The following is an 18,948-nucleotide window of genomic DNA, read 5'->3' as shown; positions in this document are numbered from 1 at the left end:
GTGAGAGCAGTTTCCCTGGGTGGGTGGGGTTCGGTACAGGATATGCACATTATTCAGAAGTAGGGCTGTGATAGAAAGGAAAGGAGGTAACCGGTGAAGGGCAGTTTCCCAAAACAAGAGAGATCTGAGCATACCTGTGAATGACTAGAAAAGAGCCCTTAGTCCCTCCTGGTTAACTAGATGGCTTGGGTTGCTTACAATAAGAACATCTATTCACCGTGCAGCCCCTCGTGGAGTCCTCCTTCAAAGTATCTCAGGATGTTTCTCCTGCTACCCCTGGAAACCTTCGCAGTCACTGTTAGTCACAAAAGACTAAACACTGACTCGTGATCCTGCCTGCTTCATTATCATGCCCAAGACCCCAAGAGAACAGAACCCCTGGAGTCGGAGAAGCAGCAAGGGAAGGTAGAGTAGCAAGAGTCTGGGATCCAGGTTCCAGTCCCGCCTCTGTCACTCCATAACCTGACACCCCATAGCCTTGTGATTTGTCTTAATTTGTTCCCCGAGGTCTTGAGGGATGCCCAGAAAACATCTTTTGGGTTTGAGTGCAGGCTGTACCAATGCACTACAATGCAACCTGTGCCTCGGTTTTCCCTTCTAGGAAGCCCTGTTTTACGGAGTAACCGAGAACAGGGGATCACCTAACCACTAGGCATACAGTTAAGTGCTCGGTAAATGCCAATATCACCATCTCCCATTGCACCTAGGTACAGCCTCTCGCTCCGCACCGCACCTAGCAGCGGGGGCGGGAGGTCCCTGCGCTCTGGTCTGCTGGCCCACTCCCGCCGCCCTGGCGCGGACCGCCTGTCGCCGCCAGCAGCGGTGCATTGTGGACCTTGTAGTGCGGGGCTGGGCTTGGGTGGGTGGGCGCGGCCGCTGCAGTCGCAGTGAGGCCATCTTCCGCTGGCCGGCTGGTTCGGCCTGTGCAGCCCGCACCCGCGCCCCTCGCCCGGCCCGATGGCTCCGCGGCCGCTGAGTCCCTTGGTGCTGGCGCTGGGCGGCGCCGCGGCCGTGCTGGGCTCAGTACTCTTCATCCTCTGGAAGACCTACTTCGGGGGCGGACGGGAGCGGCGCTGGGACCCGGGCGAGGCCTGGTGTGGCGCGGAGCCTGCCCGCCTTCCTGAGTGGGACGAGTGGGAGGTGAGTGCCGGGCCGGGGTCTGGGTCTCCGCACGTGCAGCTGAGGGGTGTGACGCGGCCCTGCTAGGCTGGAAGCGCCTGGGTCCGGGACTTGGCGCGGCAGCCCGCTGGTCCCTTGCGAAAGGGCGCGCGGCGGGCAGCCAGGCAGTCGTGAGTCCCGGAACCGAGAGACGGGGGGCATTTCAGGAGGTGTTAGGCAACACCCTGTGCTGCCGCGGGACCCGGGTTTCCTCGTGGGCAGCGGGGCTCCGTGGGCGCGGACTGGGAGCGATGTCAGGCTCGCGGCCTGTCCTGCCGGCGTTCGCCGAGCACCTGCGCAGTACGCACAGCCCCGCGGCCTTGGGCTTGCCAGGAGAGGCCTCCGCCCCCTTCCCGGCCTCCGACAGAATTGAGTTTTTCCCTGTCCGTGGTACCTGTGATCCTGGGTCGCGGGGATTGCCAGTCTGAGGAGACTGAAGCTTCGAAAGAGAAAGGAATTTCACCGAGGTCACTCAGGGAAAGCCAGACGAATAGGGTTTGGGATTCAGGACTCCAAAGACAGCGCTGGTCCCACGGCGCCAGACCATGCCTGCCTGCCCGTTGACGGGTGGAGGGTGGGATGAACACTTTGGTCTATTAAGTCTTCCTTTAAGGAGGGTCCGGAGGGAGGGTGCCGGCCGCAACCAGACCTGTGCTCCACAGCCTGAAGAGGAGGAGGACGAAGAGCCAGCGCTAGAGGAGTTGGAGCAGCGTGAGGTTCTGGTGCTGGGGCTGGATGGCTCAGGGAAGAGCACGTTCCTGCGCTTGCTGGCTGGGAAGCCACCGCTGGAAGGGCACATCCCCACCTGGGGCTTCAACTCTGTGCGGCTGCCCACCAGGAACTTCAAGGTGGACCTGCTAGAGAGTGAGCAGACCCCCCCCCCCCGCCCCCCACACACACCGTCTCCCCATCACTTCAGCTGGACCCAAGCCAGGGATCTTTGCCTGGTGGTGGCTCCAGCATGCATATCAAAGTAGGACTCCTCCCTGTATGATCTTCTTCCCCGGCCTCTCTGGGGCACAGGATATAGTCCAAGCTCTGTATTCTGAAGTGGTGGGCCGTTCATGATCAGGCAACTCCAGCTTGGTCACTGCCTGTCCTCACCCCAACTGAAGCTCTCATGCCTAACAGTGAGATACCAAAAGCTAAAGTTGCCTGTATGCCAAGCAGTTGACAGGCATTATGCACTAAAATCCTCCCAACAACTCCAAAAATCTGGAAAGTCATCAGCCTTATAACGTACATGAGGAATGGGAGGTCTGACAAGTTACATAATGTATCCTGGCTCACCCAGCTTGCCAGTCTGCTAATGCAGACTCTGGCTCTAAGCTCTTGATGTTAAGTATCATGCTACGTTGCTTGTTTCTGAAGGGTACTTGCTGTTTTCTTCTGCCCTTTGTTTGCACTGTTCTCTCAGTCTGGAAAGCCCTTCTTCCCTTCATAAACTGCTACACCTTCAAGATTTAGGTCAAATATGATATCCCTGTGAAACTTCTCTGACCCCCAGGCTAGGTTAAGGGCTCTTCCTCTAAGTTGGTATTTGCCACAAACGAGGCTGTGTCTGTGACTAGGCAGCTGGGGCACAGATGGGTGGGATCCAGTTCTGGCCCCTAAGCCCCAGCCTCAAGCAGACACCTGGGAGAGCTTGTTAACTGAGTGATCAGAGAGGATCTGGGCAGCCCCTGTCCTTAGTAGTAGGCTTCTTGGGATCCCAGGAGAGGTTGGCAGAGGGGATATTGAGGGACAGCAGTACTTAGCCAACTGGGTCTAACTACAGACTTCGTGGGGAGGGACAAGTGGACTTCTGCCAGCCACAGGACTCAGAACATGAAGATTGGGTGGGTTAAGTGCTAGGTAGTGGGACTAGACTCTTGAGGGCCTGGTTGTTGGCCTGAATGGGCCCAGTTCTTCTGGTGTCAGACGTTTGCTGGCCTGTCCCAGCGATATCTTTCCTCCCTGAATGTGACATTGATATTCACCTGGAATTTGGTCCTTTAAACAAGGTTTCTCCCATCACTAGAAGAAGGGGTTTAGTGTTTTCATGTTACCCAAGAATCTGATTGGTTACAGTCTCCGTTTGATAGGGTTATTCCTGGATTCAAATTCAGACCTCCCATTCAAGTCCTAGAGAGCTTTCCCTTTCCGCAACACTCACTTGGCTGTGGTCTCCAGTGCCCTGCCTGGAGCCCAGCCAGGAATGGGCCTTTTGTGGATCTTTGATAACCCTTCCCTTCCCCCCACTTCCTGTATCTATTTTATTAGCCAATTCTTTCAGCTTTATTTTCCAATAGTCTGCATCGGTCCATTTTTCCCCACTTCTACCACTGCCTGCTTGATCCAAGCCATCATGTCAGTACTGTAATAGCCTCTGTGCTTGTCTTTCTGCTTCTACTTCTGTCCCCTGTGACAGCCAGCAGTATCTTTCAGAAACCCATGTGTCTCTTGCTTAACACCCTGAAGGGGATCCCCAACAGCCTCACTGTAGCCTCACAGCCCCTATGTGTTCAAGCCCTGGCCAACCTTGATGGTGATGGCTTCTTCCTCCCTCCCCGAGCCACCCTGGCTGCCTTCTGTCTCTCGAACACAGTGAGCTTGCTCTTCCTTCTGCTTGTAATGCTTTTCTCTGCTGCTTCCCTTAGCTAGCTCCTTTTCATGACTCCAGACCCAGCTCACATGCTGCTTCCTCGGGGAGACCTTCCCAGATGACCCAGTCCAAAGCCACCCTCAGCCATTTTCATTATTTCTGTTTGATCTTCCTTACTTTCTGAAATAAGCTTATGTGTTATTACCATGTCCGTCTTGGTTACAGACAGAGCTCCTTGAGAGCAAGATCCTGTCTACCTTGCTCACCTCTGTATCCAGATCAGCGCTTGGCACCTAGTAAGCACTCAGTAAATACTTGTTGAGTGCCTGCTATGTGCCAGGCATTGTGCTGAGGGCTTTGGGGGGTGGGAGTGGGATCCAGATGTAAACAGCTCTAACTTTCAAAGAGCACAGAGTCTGCATCAGAAATCTATTCAGCAACACTAGGATGCCGTGTAACTAAGGAGGACTGTGCAGAGGGACAGAGAGGAACAAAAAGGCAACCCAGGGTACTATGTGGACAGCCACGTGTGGTAGTAGGACTGAGTATGGTGTTTGCAAGGAAAGAAAATGGGGTGTCCAGATTGAACAAGAGACACTCAAGGGAGAATGGCTGTACACAGGCTGGGCCAGGAGTCCTGGCATCTGACCACACCATTACTGGCCAGGGAGGAAGCTAGGAACTGCAGGAAGCAGCCCAGGAAAAAGAACTAGAGAGTACTAGTTAATAAGCACCAGTCCTGTGAAAGTTGTGTTGTGTGTGGTACTTTGGGGTTTTGCTGCAACCTGTTAGTAGGTAAGTTCAGAGAAGAGGAGAATGCTGCTGCTGGAAGGCAGTGACATGCCCAGGGAGCCCCCGCTGTCAGAGCCAGAGCTAACCAGGCCCGATTGGCTCCAGAACAGTTGTCTTTTCCTTGCCCTCAGCTGGTGGAGCCCTGGGAAGCCGGAAGAGGGGTGGTCTTGGGGCTATATGTACAGAGCCAGGGCCAGGGAGACTCTGAGCTGGCCCCTGACCTCTCCTCAGTCGGTGGCAGTCAGAACCTACGCTTCTACTGGAAGGAGTTTGTGAATGAAGTAGATGTGCTGGTGTTCATGGTGGACTCGGCTGACCGCATGCGGCTGCCTTGGGCCCGGCAGGAACTGCACAAGCTGCTAAACAAGGACCCTGACCTGCCTGTCGTCGTGGTGGCTAACAAGCAGGTGAGAGCCATGGAGGGCTGGCTGAAGCCAGTTGGGCTTGATCTATCGATCCCTGGGCAGGGGCAGAGAGCACAGGAAAGAGATTCAGGCCGGGTCCATGACCTGGAGCACCTGGCTGAGATTCCATCTCCCCCTTTTCTGCCTGTGCTTTTTCCTCTTCCCTGATCCTCATCTTCCGTCTGCCTTCCTCCTTGTCTCCCTGTCACCCACCATCCTGGAGAAATGAAAACAATAATGATTAAGCATCCACGATACGTCAGGTATAGTTTTGAACAGCATTTCTTATTATGCTTCTAATTGACCCTACTAGGTATGGGATACTATTCCCATTTTTAAAACTGGAAATCTGAAGCTCAAAGAGGTTTTGTAATCTCCCCAAGGCTGTACACCTTGAAAATAGTGGAATTGGGATGTCTAAATGCAAAACTTGTGCCTTTTCTGCATTGCCACGTCCTTGTGACTTTCAGCTCTAGATCAGAGAGGTAAAGCTGGGAAGTAATAAGTTGAGCAGATTGAAATGACAATAATAACTAAGATTTATTAGAAGTGTGCTTTCAGTGGGCCAGGCTAACCACCTGACAATCATGACCTCACTTAAATCCTGCAAAACCTCATGATAGGCCTCGTTATTATCCCTCAATGCCCAGAGTTACAGCTGGTATGTGTCAAAGTCAGGACTTGAACTTAGATCTTCCTCAAAGATCCCTCTTAACCACACTGTACCTCTCCTGAGCCTTTGGCCAGACCTCAGGTGCCAGTCTCAATACACCTAAGGTGCCATTCTCAATACATACCAAGCAGAATTTTGCCACAGTACAGAGTTCTGTCATTGTGGCCTGGTCCATGTCCCCGAGGGCTGTGGCACGTGTTCGCAACCTGCCTTGAAGAGAAGCTGTACGTCTTTGATCCGTTTTCCTTGCCTATCAGAAAATATTTGACAGGGGCGCCTGGGTGGCTCAGTTGGTTAAGCGTCCAGCTTCGGCTCAGGTCATGATCTCACGGTTCATGGGTTCGAGCAGCTCTGCATCAGCTCTGTGCTGACAGCCAGCTCAGAGCCTGAAGCCTGCTTCAGATTCTGTGTCTCCCTCTATCTGACCCTCCCCTGCTCGCACTCTCTCTCTGTCTCTCAAAAATAAATAAAAGACATTTAAAAAAAATTTTTTTTAAATATTTGACAGTTATAAATATGACCATATGTCCTACTTTGCCTGAGATGGTCCCTATGTATGCCTGTTATTCTGGTATAATTATTAATAGTGCCCACTTTGAGTCTCAGAAGTACCCTGGTTTGGATGATGAATTCTATTTATAAACTATAATTTATAGCAATCTAGAACCTATAGGAGACAACACCTAAGGTCCCAGCATTCTATGAATTGCTCCAAGAATTATTTTAATTTGGGACCAGGGATGAAATTAAAACATACCCTTGCCAGCTATGCTCTGCAGTGGCCTCTTTTCCCCTCAGCCAGTGTCTAGGAATCTGGAGGAGATAAGGCTCTTGTCTGGAAATGACCCTAGTAAAAGATCTCCCCACTGCTGAGTTTAGGAAACTGAGCTAGGATTCCTGTAAGGGCTGTAGGCTTGGTTATCACACCAACCTGGGTTTGAAACCTGGCTTTGTCACTGTGTCCTTAGCTAAATGCCTTCACCTCCCTGAGTCCATTTCCTCATCAGTTCAGTGTAGACTGGGAGAATCATATAAGTCTAAGTGCCTCTTACAATGCCTGGCTTAAAGGAAGTGCCGTTTCCTACCACAGTGGCTGGTGGTGGTATGGAAAGAGGTTGGTACAAAGAAGATCAAGATGAGGAACAAAGTTAGGACAAAGGGCCCCAGAGGCTACTCTGGGAACTTAGGCCCCAGTGTTCCCCACGGTAGCCAGAGAACAGTTCCTTTGAGGGTGACAGCATGCATGCTGGGAAACTGTCAGCCCTGTTCCAACCAGCTTCTCCATCTCCTCCCAGGACCTGAGTGAGGCCTTGAGCATGGTGGAGCTGCAGCAGGAGCTGGGACTGCACGTTTTCGATGGCCAGCGGGAGATGTTCCTCTTGGCAGCCAGCATCGCCCCTGCAGGACCTGGCTTTGAAGACCCTGGCACCGTGCATATCTGGAAACTGCTCTTGGAGCTTCTCTCCTAGGCTGGCCCCCACACCTGCTCACCCACCCAACCCTGGAGATCCCTATTCTGCCATTCCTACCTATCTACTGCCAGCCTAGGTCTGAGGCAGGAGCCGTGTGACAACTCTTCCCTTCTCCCATTCTCCAGAGCAGGGCCTGAGCAAGGCCAAGAACCACACAGAGGCCTTCCTGGTGAGGTGGCCGTGAGGCTGAAGAAGGGAGGCAGGTGGGGCAGAAAGTGGAAGAGCATAGTATCTGGCTCACTCCAGGCTGGAAGCAGATCCACCTTTCACCAGTGAAGGCCTGCACCCTCCTTCTCTGACCTGTACAGTGAGGTGTTTAGCGGGCTCAGTTCTCGCCACTGCAGGTTGCGGTGACTGAGAACCAGTACAGTGTCAGAAGTGCTCCCAGTCTAAACCATTCCCTCCTGGTGACTTCACACCCCTCTCATGCAGGCAGGTTCTGGGCAGTACACAGTGAGCCTTGGCTCCAAGGCCCACAATGTCCTGCAGCCCCAGATGTGCCCAGCTGGGTCATGGTCTTGTGCTATCTCTGTCCTGGGGCTATCGCTTTTAAAGAGAGGTAATTCCCATGGTTTTTTCTAACTTGGAAATACATTTTCCAGCCATGAAGGTAAGAAGTGCTAGAATGAACCTGAAGATCCTAGCAACCTCTCTGAAACCTCCTGCTTCTGCAAGCCAACGCCTGCCCACCAGACTACAGGATCAAGCGGTATTCACCCCGATCATAAAAACTAAAGGCTTTTTCCGCCCTAATCTGGACACAAAAGCTGCTGCTCTTGTACTAACTGTGCCAATGTCCATGTTTACAGAAGTCTGGGGAAGGAGTCCATGTCCCTGGGGAGATAGCTGTTAACTGGAGCTGGGTGTTGGCCTCAGAACTGTGTTTTAATTATTTATTTATTTATAAAAGGAACAGGCCAAAGTTTTAGGTTCTGTTTCTAGGTGACTGTCATGGAAAATTTGTGTCTTTGAGGAAAATAGCTGCAATTGTGAGGCAATGTGATAACCTCCACCTGTCAGTGGAGACAAAGCTCTAGCTTCCCTCACCCCCACTACCATCATTTATAGCTGTGTTCAGTATCATACTTCACATTAATCCACACGAACTTAAACTCCACCAACTTGGCCCAGTGTGTCCAAAGGACACATCCCCTTCTGGGTAGATGGTGACTCTAGGAGAGGAAATTTCAAACATGTAAATCCAGGTAAAAAGAAATGAGAATTAGCAGATCAGCCAATGGGGGGCTTTGAGTACCTCACTCAGCCTTCCTGGACCTGCTGATTCCCCAACTAAAGCAAAGTTGGACAGAATTTCTGGCTTTTCTCCAGTGCACACTACAGGATTCTCCTGTCTCCAGTGATCAGAGTTTGTCCATATATTGGCGCTTCTCTTTCGTGCAGGCAAAAGGAGCCTTTTGTCTGTCAGGGGCCACTGAGTAATCAATCAGTAGCCACAAATGAGCTTTTTATTTTTTAGAGGCGATACCTAACTCCATTTGCCTTTTAATTGAGAATACAGATTATGTGCCTTCATTTCATTTGACACTTACTCAGTGTGCTTCAGTTCCACGCTGTGGCCTATGTGAGAAGAGGCACCAGGAGGGAAGGTGGGGACGGAAGCTCCCCAAGTCCAGAAGTGTGATTATTGGCCTGCTGTGCTCTTGGGCTGTGGGTATAGCAACAGAATCACTGTTATTTGAAATCCTGACTAACTTTCTACAGAAGAAAGAAGAGATTTGTCTTTTATTTAAAATACTTAAGGAATGACTTAGCTTTTAGAATACGCTTTGAAACTTTGCCGACAAGTTTTCATTTTGACACTGAAAGATTCTAACACTTCACTTCTCCATTCTTTGAACTCTTTTTTTCCCAGTGCTTGACATTTACCTTTGGAACCAGCAGCAGTGTTGTAGGGGACCCTTTTCTAATTAAGATCTGCTTTTGGTCTAAAGAGTATCATTATGTAATACAATTTTCAAAGTCTCCAGTGAGTGCAGTGAACTTGAATAAACAGTTTAACTGTATCTACTTGAGCAACTTTTGAAGACCACTCACAGAATTGACAGGTCCCAGTGGTACACCAGAAATCACACCACTGAGGGGTGCTGAAGGTCCAAGTTCTCTTGGCCTATGGGTGTGCCTCATCACATTTGTGCCTGACAGCTGTGCTCTGGCTGGGTTGTTGGCCTATCCTCCAAGCAGAGTGCCAACACTGCTTATCTGCTCTGGGTTCTACCAGGATTAGACCAGGTGAAGTAGATGAATGGGTCTCTCTTATGAACAGCTATGCAGCTGGCCTGTGGTATTCTTACCCAGTTGCTCTTCAATGTGACTTTCTGATTCACAAGCCCAGATCACCTGCTCCTGGGACCCAGCCATTATCTGGAGTTCATCTCAAAGTTTTCTGAGCTAGCCTGGGTTACACTGTCCCCCACCCCCACTGCCCAACACTACAGCTTCCAACCTACCTGAACAGGAGTTAGAGGTCAAATGTCTGCAGCTCTCCTAGCAAAGGCAGCTGGAAGGAAGGCTCTGGATCTGAGAGAACAGATGGGCACTCCACATCAAAGGAAATCCTCTGCTTCTGCTTGCCTGTTGAACCTAGGCTTGATCATTCACCCTGGCTTTGAAGGCTTCTGTTCTAAAGATTTACTTAATGCAATGTGGCTTCTGGTTTTCCATTCTTTGACCTGCTGCCAACCCTCTGAGAGGCCAACTTGGCCCAAAACTTGGTCATGTGGATGGTTTGAGCAAAATTAGGTTCTCAGGACTACTGAGATCACCACCTTGGACTGGCTGCCTATCCAAGAAGCCTCCTCTTGGTGCCCGGATGCGGGTCGTAAGCTTGCGCTGACACACTGGCATCCAGCTGAAAGGAAGGGGGTGGGGTGGTGAAATCAGTTCATCACAGCCCTCCTAATTCCCCGGAGACGTGTGAAAATCTGAGGACTCTTGCCTGTCTGCCTGAATGAAACACTAGATTCTCCAAAAAATGTTTCCACTTGTCTTTAGAAAACATTTTGTTCTTATGCTAGTTTAGTAGCAATTGCCAGCACTTTGAACTAGCTGCTGAAACTCACCTGTGGTACTTATCCTGGTGCATCTGTCCACACCTCAGACCTGGAAGAGTCTGAGCAGTCTGCCTGTCTCATTTGTTGGCTCACACATCCTCCAAGTCCTTTCTAGTAGTTATGAAAAGAACCTCCACCTTTTCCTCCCATCAAAGATCTGGAAGTAAAGCGGCCTTGCTGTCCCAGCCCAAGCCCTGTGAACCCAAACCTGTAGGGTTACCAAGAACAATCTGCATTAAAGCGCGCCGGCAGCAGTTTGAGCCACACAATAAATGCCAAAAACTCAGACATGGTTTCATTTGAATTCTGAGTTTGAGGAGTATATGCTGGTGCTTACAGCTCCAGTGAGGGGCAGGTATGGAGGGTGGTCCCAGAATACTTCCTGTGACACAGTCACTGGTCAACACCAAGCCCCAGTCCCCTGACGCTTCAGCCCACAGCTCAGTACCTTTTGGGAAGTATCTAAACCTGGCTGGCACTCCTTGGGAGTTCTAGATGGAGGGCTGGAGCCAGGGTATGCAAACAGGAGCAAAGGATGTCTTCTAACTGCCTCCATCCCAGAGATCAGAATGGGGCATTTCCCTAGCACCTGCCTTGGGCTGGGCTCTGGATTCCCAGGCAAGGTGCCTACACTCCAGCCCAGTCTGCTAGGGGATGTCAAGCAGATTAAAAGGCAGTTATGACTGATCTTTATTGCTACAGGAGTCTGGGGTGTAGGGACAATAGGACACTTACACAGCCTGGGAATGGGGCACAGTGGTAGGAAAGGCTTCCTAAAATTGGCACCAGAGTTGGATAAAGAAACAAGAGGACAGCCATCAGAGGCCTGAATTTGGAATGCTGTGGAGGGCATTATGAAGCCAAACAACAAAAGCTCTCGTGAGCTCTGCTGCAAACTAGATCCAAAGGCTGTGTGTACACTGCTTACAATGGGCAGTCACTGCTGGGGTCTAAGCTGGCTGGGTCCCCTAGGAGGGGTTTCTGGGAACCTGTTCAGTTTCCAAGCTGCCTTCAAAGGGGACGAGAGCAAGTAAAAGCCCAGGCTTAGCTGTTGGACAGAACTGACTTCAAACTTCACACTGACCTCTCAAGTCTGAGTCTCCTTACATGTAAAAGGATAAAGCCACACACCTTACAGTTTTACATGAAATGATTTATGTAATAACACCAAGTCCTTTATAAGAGCAGTAAGAAGAACCAGATTTTAGGGGCCCTTCTAGAAGAAACATTAGGAATAAAGGGGTTTGAAAATTGTAATAGCTGAAAATAGGGGCACCTGGGTGGCTCAGTCGGTTGAGCATCTGACTTTGGCTCAGGTCATAATCTTGCAGTTCATGAGTGTGAGCCCTGCCTCAGGCTGGCTGCTATCAGTGCATAGCCCGCTTCAGATCTTCTGTCCCTCTCTCTCTTTGTCCTTCCCCCACTTGCACTCTCTCAAAACTAAATAAAACATTAAAAAGATTTATAATAGCTGAAAATAAAGGACCAGCAAATGCCCAGCGCCCACCCCACAACATGCCTGTAATCCTGTTCTATGAGTCATTGGCCACACAGTGTGTAGCCCAGTGCTTGGCACACAGTACAGTGGTATTAAGCAGTCTACCAGTCTCAGAAAGCAGATCTGGGGGCCCTGCACTCCTTTCAGGGCAAGCAATCTGAAGATGCAGTGATACCCAGTCACAAGGATGCCACAGTACAGCTACTTGCCCTCTGGCCATGGAACCACAGGGTAGGGCCACGGACAGCCAGTCTGCCAACCTCCAGCCTCAGAGTGGGGCTAGCGTTGGCAACACAGACCCCTTCCATGCAGCCTGGGGTTGCCGGCAGGCTTCTATGGAAGGGTTAATGCTGTGCAGGAAACCAAGGCAGAGCAATGGAACCAGAACAGGGCAGAAGAGGAGGGAGGCCACACCTAAGAGAGGGCGTGGGAATGTGGCACACAAAGGGCTGGATGGCCTCTTTGCCCGGGTTGAGTTGGTTTTCACAGGGGCAGTCCAGGGCTTGGCTGGGAGGGGAAACACATAACCATTAAAGAAGTAAAATAGCCTTATTTTATTATGTACACATTATATGTAAACAAACCACCCACTCTGAAAACAGCAGGTTCTGGCTTTTCCCAGGGCCCTTAGAAGCCCCCTGGAGACGGTTCCTTCCCAAGAGGAGCATGTATGTGTGTGCATGTGTGTGTGTGTGTGTGTGTGTGTGTGTGTGTAACCTTTTGATTCCATGGGGTTTGGCCAGCCTCATTTGGCCGCATGCCCCTCCTTGCCTTAAACCCTGGCTTCCAGCTTCTTTGGTCCAGGAGGAGGCCTCAGCCTGGGGCAGGCATAAGCCCCTCACTCATCAATCTCCATCTTATTCTTCTGCAAAGAATCAACGAAGGCTTGCCACTCCACTGGGTAAAAACGCTTATAGACGTTGATCTTATTCCGAATCTGTTTTGGGGTATCTTGATAGTAATTCTTCTCATCTCGGGCCATAGCCTAAGAAGAGAGAAGGGCCACTTGAGGAGGGCTGGACAGGCAAAGGTCAGCTCCCAGTTCTGCCTGAGTTGGGCCAGCCACCTCGTGTCCCCAAGATTCAGGTTCCTCACCTCAAAAACCATCTTATATGTAGGGAAATGGGTGCAAATGCCCTCGGTGACCCAGCAGGAGCTGAGGCCAGAGGAGTTGCTAATGCTCCATCCATAGCTGGCTGATCCCACTTGAGCACCAGAGTCCAATGCAGCCATATTTTTCAATTTTTTAGAGAAGTCAAAAACATGAACTTTTATTTGAAACCTCCCATAATTAAAATGGCAACTTGTTCAAGTTCTTTAAAAATAACCTGCAAACAAAATAGCGTATCTGTGAGTGGGATATGAACCACAAGCCAGGCAGCCTATCCCAGGTGTAAGCATCTGTCAATGAGATCAATTTCCTAAAGTCTCTCTTTCCTTTCTTTGTTTCAACTCAGTCTCAGGCAAGAAGTCAAGAAAATCAGACCCCAAATGGTCAGGGTGCCTTCCCAAGAGACTCAAGTGGTTCTTCCTGCGAGGCCCAAACCACTCACCTTATAGTCCTCCCCATGATTCTCCACCATGTAACGTACATAGTCAATGAGGTCTCGAGACAGCGTGTTTCCTTTCTTTTCTGGGAGGCTGGCCTCTGCCTCCAGGTCTGGGGTGAGAGAAACCAAGAGACAGGAAATGAGGTTTTGCCTCCTGCACTTTTTGAGTTGCCCAGTCACCCTTTCATCTAATCCCAAACCATGGCCATCAGATGGGCTTTGCCTCTCCATCCTCAATTCAAGACTCTTCAGCCCCTTGGACCCGACTCTGCCTATGACATAATCATCTATCAGTGTTACCACTACCTAAAAGGCATCTCTCTTTGGGTCTCAGCTTGATAAGAGGCAGGCACCAAACTAATAATCTCTACTCAGCACCAGGTCCTGGGCACAGAGATACATTGCCTACCACAGGCTGGGACTCCCTTTCATCTCCAAAACTTCCTGAGAACTTCTTTTCTCGAAGTGTTACAATAATAACATGAAATGGAAGGTGTGAATGAGAACTGATGTTGCAGGGCCTCAGGCTGGGCCTCACAGGCGCCTCACTGCTCCATGTGAGAGAAAAAGCCAAGCTGTGGAGCCATCCATGGCTTTACTTTTAAAATATCTAGGCAGGGGGTGCCTGAGTGGCTCAGTCAGTTAGGCATCTGACTTCAGTTCAAGTCATGGCCTCATGGTTCATGAGTTCAAGCCTGGCATCTGGCTTGCTGCTGTCAGCACAGAACCCACTTCGGATCCTCTGTCCCCCATTCTCTCTGCCCCTTCCTGCTGAATCTCTCTCTCTCTCTCGAAATAATAAGTTTAAAAACTTAAAATAGCTCACAGAAAGAAGGTGGTCAAATGTTATCCAGGGGTTAAATGTTAAATTGCTTATGGCCAAAATGATCTTCAACTTAGTTGCAATGAGCTGGGGGGCAGGGGAGATAGGAACAGGGAATTTGTTGTTTAATGGGTAGAGTTTCAGTTTTGAAGCCGAAAAAGTTCTGGAGATCTGTACATGACAATATAAACATACTTAACGCTATTGAGCTATACAACTAAAAATAAAAAAGACAGTAAACTTTATGTAATATGTTTTTTTAACACAATTTTTAAAAGTTTTTAAAAATGAGAAGTAAAACTTTTTAAAATTAACTTTGACTACAGTAAGAACACTTGATTTTATTTATGCTATCCTATGTACTAATTCTTATAAGAATCACTGATGGACTAATAGGAACTCGAAAAATTCTCTATCAGATGTCTGGCCATTTAGAACTCTTTTACCTTTAGGAGAACCGTTAAAAAATCTTGGACAGGTAAGAAGAAGGATGGGTGGAAAATTTCAGAGTATACCTGCTTCCCTGCAGATTTTACTCTGCTCTGTCTTAATATTTGGTCTCTATAGCCTTAATATGCATGAAATTGAAGTGTCACTGAAACGACTAAATGAGATGGTGGAATCTCTATAAAAATCTGTTCATCCTTAAATTCATGACAAGCTGAACCCATGCATGAGACTTAATGGTTTCTTTTCTATTTTCTTAAGGCACCTACCTACATCCTCCCTGAACATCTCTGACCTCACTCCACACACTGGAGTTTAGTAAGTAGACTGAAAATGTCCCAGTAAGAGATGCAGTCTTAACTTTGGGAGCCCTGGACAGGTCCCCTTCTTCCCTCTGAACCTCAGTTTCTCCATCTGTAAAATGAAGACACCTGAAGGGCCTTTCTAGCCCTGACTATGCAGGATGGTGACCTAGAGGAATGTAGCCAGCACTCACCATTTAGCACATAGGGTTTCCGCACAAGCTCTTTAGGCCTTTCCTGTACGTCAATGTCCATGGCCTTCACCTGCAGAGAAGAGAGGCTGTGAGACCAGTAGACAAAGCAAGGATCCCAGATGAGGGGAAAATTCTAGAGGTCTCTGCCCTCCCAACACAACTGCATTACCCATAAGAATCCCTACACAAGTTCAGGCAGAAAAAGATGACAGAGAGAACCACTGCCCAAGATGCTTTATAGTTCCCAAAAGAAACTCAAGCAAGCAATTCATCCTTCTGTGCCTATCTAGAAAATGGGCATAATACCCTTTGCCTACCTCACCTCATGTGTGCTAATCAGGTGAAACAATGCACATGAAAGCTCTTCATAATTTACAGTGAGGATGTCAGATATCTTTTCTATGAAGAGGAACAACCTGACAGTGTTTAGCAGTAGCTTCATATTTGATCAAGAAACAGTAGTGCCATTTTACTCTGGCATGATGGAATAAAAACAAAACTTGTCTAAAAGCAATGAGACAAATCCAATCAGCAAGCCCCTTCATTAACTACTGAGCACTAGTCACATCCTAAGCACCACTGGGGATTTAGTAGTGAACAAAACACAAAGTTGTCTCCAAGGAGATGATGTTGGGGTAAAGAGGCACAGACAATAAAATATATAAAATACCATCAAGTATTTACAAGTGCTATGAATTAAAGCAGGGAAGAAATTACTGAGTAAAAAATGGTGCTATTTTTGAAAGGGCGGTTCAGGAAAAGACCTATTTGAGAGAAACTAAGGAAGCCTCAAACCAGGATCACTAGGGGAAGGTGTAAGGAAAAGGAAGTGAAGATCCCAAACTCTGGGGAGTCCTTATTAGGAGAGTTAAGGGCAAGACAAAGATAAATTCTGGAAAACACCACTGAAATGACGAGGGACCCAAACAGGTTAATTTTGGAGGGAAAAATGAATGGAGAAGAAAAAGGGGGAAGCTCCAACCCTGATCCAACGTGTGCTGAGGAGTCTGAGCGTGACTCATCCACAGTCAGTGCAGGCTGCGAGCTGGCTGTGGAAGGTCGCAAATCCAGGAAAAGCGTAAGCGTGGGAATGGACAGGATGAAGTTTTGGAACCCAGCTAAGTACGGCGAGAAGCAGGGGTCAAGGTCCGGAACCCTGCCATGTCAGTACCTTTCTCTTACGAAGTGGCACGGCCTTGTTGGGGTCCATAGCCAACCCCATCTCGGCCAGGTTCTGCCGCACGGATTTAGCGTGGTCCCAGGCATGTCGGATGTGAGAACTACGGGCAAAGAGAGAGATCACGGAACCGTCATCTCGCAGGCCGTCTCAGCTAAGGTCCCCTGCCTCCTGAACCCCGGACCCCTCACCACTCGATCCGCGGCGCTGCTTTCCGTCTAGCATTTCGGTTCAGACGCTTCCGGTTAACATTGTAACCGAACTTCTGTCTCCTGGTCTTCCCCTTGGCCTTGGGCATTGCAGTTACCACCGAACCTGCAACTACAACTGGGTTCCTCTCACTCGCAGCACCTCGTGTAGCAGACTACTTCCGGCAGATGCGCGCAAGCGCTGTGCAGGCTTTTTGGGAAATGTAGTCCTTCCTAGAGCGATATCACGCAGTTTACTACAACTCCCAGAATGCAATGAGCGGTTGGCGCCTGCGTACAATGCTCAGCAAATTCCTTTTCCCCGCCCCCTTCATGACCTTATCAGGAGGCGGAGTTTAGCGTCCCTAGTTTCTCCTAAAGCAGTTGCGGGGTCATGGCGGTTCCTGGCCCTGTGACTCCGGGGGCGCCCTTTGAGCCATCACAGCCCCCAGTCATTGAGGGCTTTAGCCCCAGCGTCTACAGTACTCCAGAAAGCTTCAAGGAAAAATTTCTTCGCAAGACCCGCGAGAACCCAATGGTACCCATAGGTAAGCAGGTGTTATAGGAACTGTAGACCGAGAGGATAGTGATGTGTGAGGGAATGAATTAAGGGGGGGGGACCGGGAAAGCCAAGGGGGACGCGAGTGAGAGCGTACCAGAGTTGTGGCCGGGCAGTGAGGGGTGAACCTGATTGGAGCTGGGCAGGACTGGGGGACGCTGAGATAGGGCGAGCCCTGTAACTGGGAGGATCCTACCTCGACCAAAGCCTCCCACTCGGCCCCAACCCCTTTCCCTCGGCGCTCTTCTGAGCTCTCCACTCTCAGGAAGGGGGACCCAAAGCGGGGAGGAGCCCACGGGGTCCGCACACGCCACTCGGCACTTGCTTTGTCCCCTCCTCAGGCTGCCTGGGCACGGCGGCCGCCCTAACCTACGGCCTCTACTGCTTCCATCGGGGTCAGAGCCACCGCTCTCAGCTCATGATGCGCACCCGGATCGCTGCCCAGGGCTTCACGGTCGCAGCCATCTTGTTGGGTCTGGCTGCATCTGCTATGAGGTCTCGATCCTGAGCCCGAGACTTGGCCTTGAAAGTTCCGCAGAGATCATTCCTAGCCCCAGAAGCAGCCACCGTTCCTGTCACCTGACTTATTCCCTCATCTCCCCTGACAAGTCGGAAGTGTGTGACCGACACATGTTTTTTAAGGAATCTCAAATTCGGTTGTTTGGGTGTTGTATCTTCTATTTGTGCCTCACTTTCTCCACCTCCTACTTAATAAATTGATCCACTTGTAGTTTGGTGAATTCATTCCTTCGAACCCCCCAAGGTTTTTAGTCTTTGGTTTAAGGACGAAATTGTCTAAAGACTGCAGGTGCCCTTAGAAATCGTAATGGTTTAATCGTTAACGAACTTTCCTTTCTCTAACGAAGTAGAGATTCCCTAAAGTGATGCTATTTGAAAAAAACTGATATTTCCAACAATTTCAAACTTTCTTTCAATAGGAAAACCCTCCTTCAGACTAGGCCAGCAGTTGTGGCCACGTCCAAGGCAGTGGGCTCTGCCCTCCACTTTGCTCCTCACCCCACTCTCACCTCCTGAGAGCACCTAGGGCTCCATTGATCTAGACTGTTTTTGATGCATCTTACAGAATAGGAAACAGGCTCAGAGAAGCAGCCTGGAGTGGTAAGAACATTGTCACAAAGCTTGCCACTGGTTTTGTACCTTCTGTTTCAGGGTTAAGGAAGAAAGGAGCCTGGACCTAGCAAACTCTAGAGAGAGGCAACCTATGAGTTCCTCATTCATGTAAAATCTCACACAAGTATTCCTGGACTGTGGTCAGATCCAACACATTGATTTGGACCCAAGTTCCTTCCATGTGTGACTTCATCAATTTCAACAGCATCTGCAAGCTGCCAGAAGGGAAAAGAGGGTGTAAAGAAGACACCCACTTTTTGAGTCCCATAACACAATCTAAATTTCAAAATGTAGGAGTGTATGACTAGGACTTACTAAGATACTTGCTCCCATCGAGGTCTCTCAGTTGTAAGGCAGAGATTATAAATTTAAAGCAGTACATTGTGGTGACCCTTGCCTCAAGATTTAAGGAATTGATATGGAGCAGTGAGGACTATGGCACTTTTTAAAGACAAAGGCCACTATTTTTGGCGGTTGGTGGTATTGTGTTCCCCTACAAAAGAAATGTTGAAGTCCTAATCTAGTATCTCAGAATGTGATCTTATTTGGAAATAGGGTCTTTACTGATAATTAAGTTAAACTGAGATCATTGGGGTAGGTCTTAACCCATTCTGATTGATGTCCTTATCAAAGAGGGAATTTGGACAGAAAGATAGACAATGCACAGATGATGTGAAGATGACCTCTGGGCTGTAGTGATGTACCTTGAAGTCAATGCCTGAGGCTGCCAGAAGCTAGGAGAGAAGCCTGTATGGATCCTTCTCTAGTGCCTTCAGATAGACCATGGCTCTGCTGACACCTTGATTTTGGACTTCAGGCCTCCAGAATGGTGAGACAATACATTTGTGTTGCTCTAAGCCTGACACTACAGTACTTTGTAATGGCAGCTCTAGGGAAATAATAGAGTCGGTAGTTAGTCAAATCT

General features: G+C 49.4%; 3 protein-coding genes across 4 annotated transcripts; 2 read left to right on the top strand and 1 right to left on the bottom strand.

The window, feature by feature from the left end:
* The first annotated feature begins 865 nt into the window (after window positions 1-865).
* Window positions 866-10,440, top strand: ARL10 (ADP ribosylation factor like GTPase 10). Of its 2 annotated transcripts, XR_003910131.1 has the most exons (5): window positions 866-1,140; window positions 1,821-2,022; window positions 4,766-4,941; window positions 6,907-7,252; window positions 7,686-10,440. XR_003910131.1 is itself a non-coding variant. In XM_029942818.1 (4 exons), exons 1-4 carry the CDS (start codon window positions 958-960, stop codon window positions 7,078-7,080), a joined length of 735 nt encoding a protein of 244 aa, XP_029798678.1. In that variant the 5' UTR covers window positions 866-957; the 3' UTR covers window positions 7,081-10,440. The 2 variants fall into 2 exon arrangements, 1 of the variants encoding a protein (XP_029798678.1); XM_029942818.1 differs by having other exon boundaries at window positions 6,907-10,440.
* Window positions 10,441-12,182: 1,742 nt separating this feature from the next.
* Window positions 12,183-16,528, bottom strand: NOP16 (NOP16 nucleolar protein). The gene is made up of 5 exons (XM_029942815.1): window positions 16,337-16,528; window positions 16,140-16,248; window positions 14,969-15,038; window positions 13,206-13,312; window positions 12,183-12,637 (listed from the first exon to the last, which is right to left on the bottom strand). Exons 1-5 carry the CDS (start codon window positions 16,441-16,443, stop codon window positions 12,491-12,493), a joined length of 540 nt encoding a protein of 179 aa, XP_029798675.1. The 5' UTR covers window positions 16,444-16,528; the 3' UTR covers window positions 12,183-12,490.
* A 128-nt stretch (window positions 16,529-16,656) lies between these two features.
* HIGD2A (HIG1 hypoxia inducible domain family member 2A) lies at window positions 16,657-17,622 on the top strand. The gene is made up of 2 exons (XM_029942816.1): window positions 16,657-16,881; window positions 17,234-17,622. The coding sequence occupies exons 1-2, from the start codon at window positions 16,728-16,730 to the stop codon at window positions 17,398-17,400; spliced, it is 321 nt and encodes a 106-aa protein (XP_029798676.1). The 5' UTR covers window positions 16,657-16,727; the 3' UTR covers window positions 17,401-17,622.
* The last annotated feature ends 1,326 nt before the right edge of the window (window positions 17,623-18,948 follow it).

This window comes from Suricata suricatta, chromosome 6 (assembly GCF_006229205.1).
Source record: "Suricata suricatta isolate VVHF042 chromosome 6, meerkat_22Aug2017_6uvM2_HiC, whole genome shotgun sequence".
NCBI classification, from domain to species: domain Eukaryota; kingdom Metazoa; phylum Chordata; class Mammalia; order Carnivora; family Herpestidae; genus Suricata; species Suricata suricatta.
Note: the sequence above shows the minus strand (reverse complement) of the source record. Positions and strands in the feature narration are given on the sequence as shown.

What these genes read in the sequence shown, in the direction of transcription:
- HIGD2A (XM_029942816.1), top strand. Translation starts at nt 16,728, where the DNA reads ATGGCGGTTCCTGGCCCTGTGACTCCGGGGGCGCCCTTTGAGCCATCA. An exon ending in GAACCCAATGGTACCCATAG is followed by an intron (nt 16,882 to 17,233) that starts GTAAGCAGGTGT and finishes TCCCCTCCTCAG; the next exon opens with GCTGCCTGGGCACGGCGGCC.
- NOP16 (XM_029942815.1), bottom strand. Translation starts at nt 16,443, where the DNA reads ATGCCCAAGGCCAAGGGGAAGACCAGGAGACAGAAGTTCGGTTACAAT. An exon ending in GAAACCCTATGTGCTAAATG is followed by an intron (nt 13,313 to 14,968) that starts GTGAGTGCTGGC and finishes CTCTCACCCCAG; the next exon opens with ACCTGGAGGCAGAGGCCAGC. An exon ending in ATCATGGGGAGGACTATAAG is followed by an intron (nt 12,638 to 13,205) that starts GTGAGTGGTTTG and finishes CTCTCTTCTTAG; the next exon opens with GCTATGGCCCGAGATGAGAA.
- ARL10 (XM_029942818.1), top strand. Translation starts at nt 958, where the DNA reads ATGGCTCCGCGGCCGCTGAGTCCCTTGGTGCTGGCGCTGGGCGGCGCC. An exon ending in CTGAGTGGGACGAGTGGGAG is followed by an intron (nt 1,141 to 1,820) that starts GTGAGTGCCGGG and finishes TGTGCTCCACAG; the next exon opens with CCTGAAGAGGAGGAGGACGA. An exon ending in CAAGGTGGACCTGCTAGAGA is followed by an intron (nt 2,023 to 4,765) that starts GTGAGCAGACCC and finishes ACCTCTCCTCAG; the next exon opens with TCGGTGGCAGTCAGAACCTA.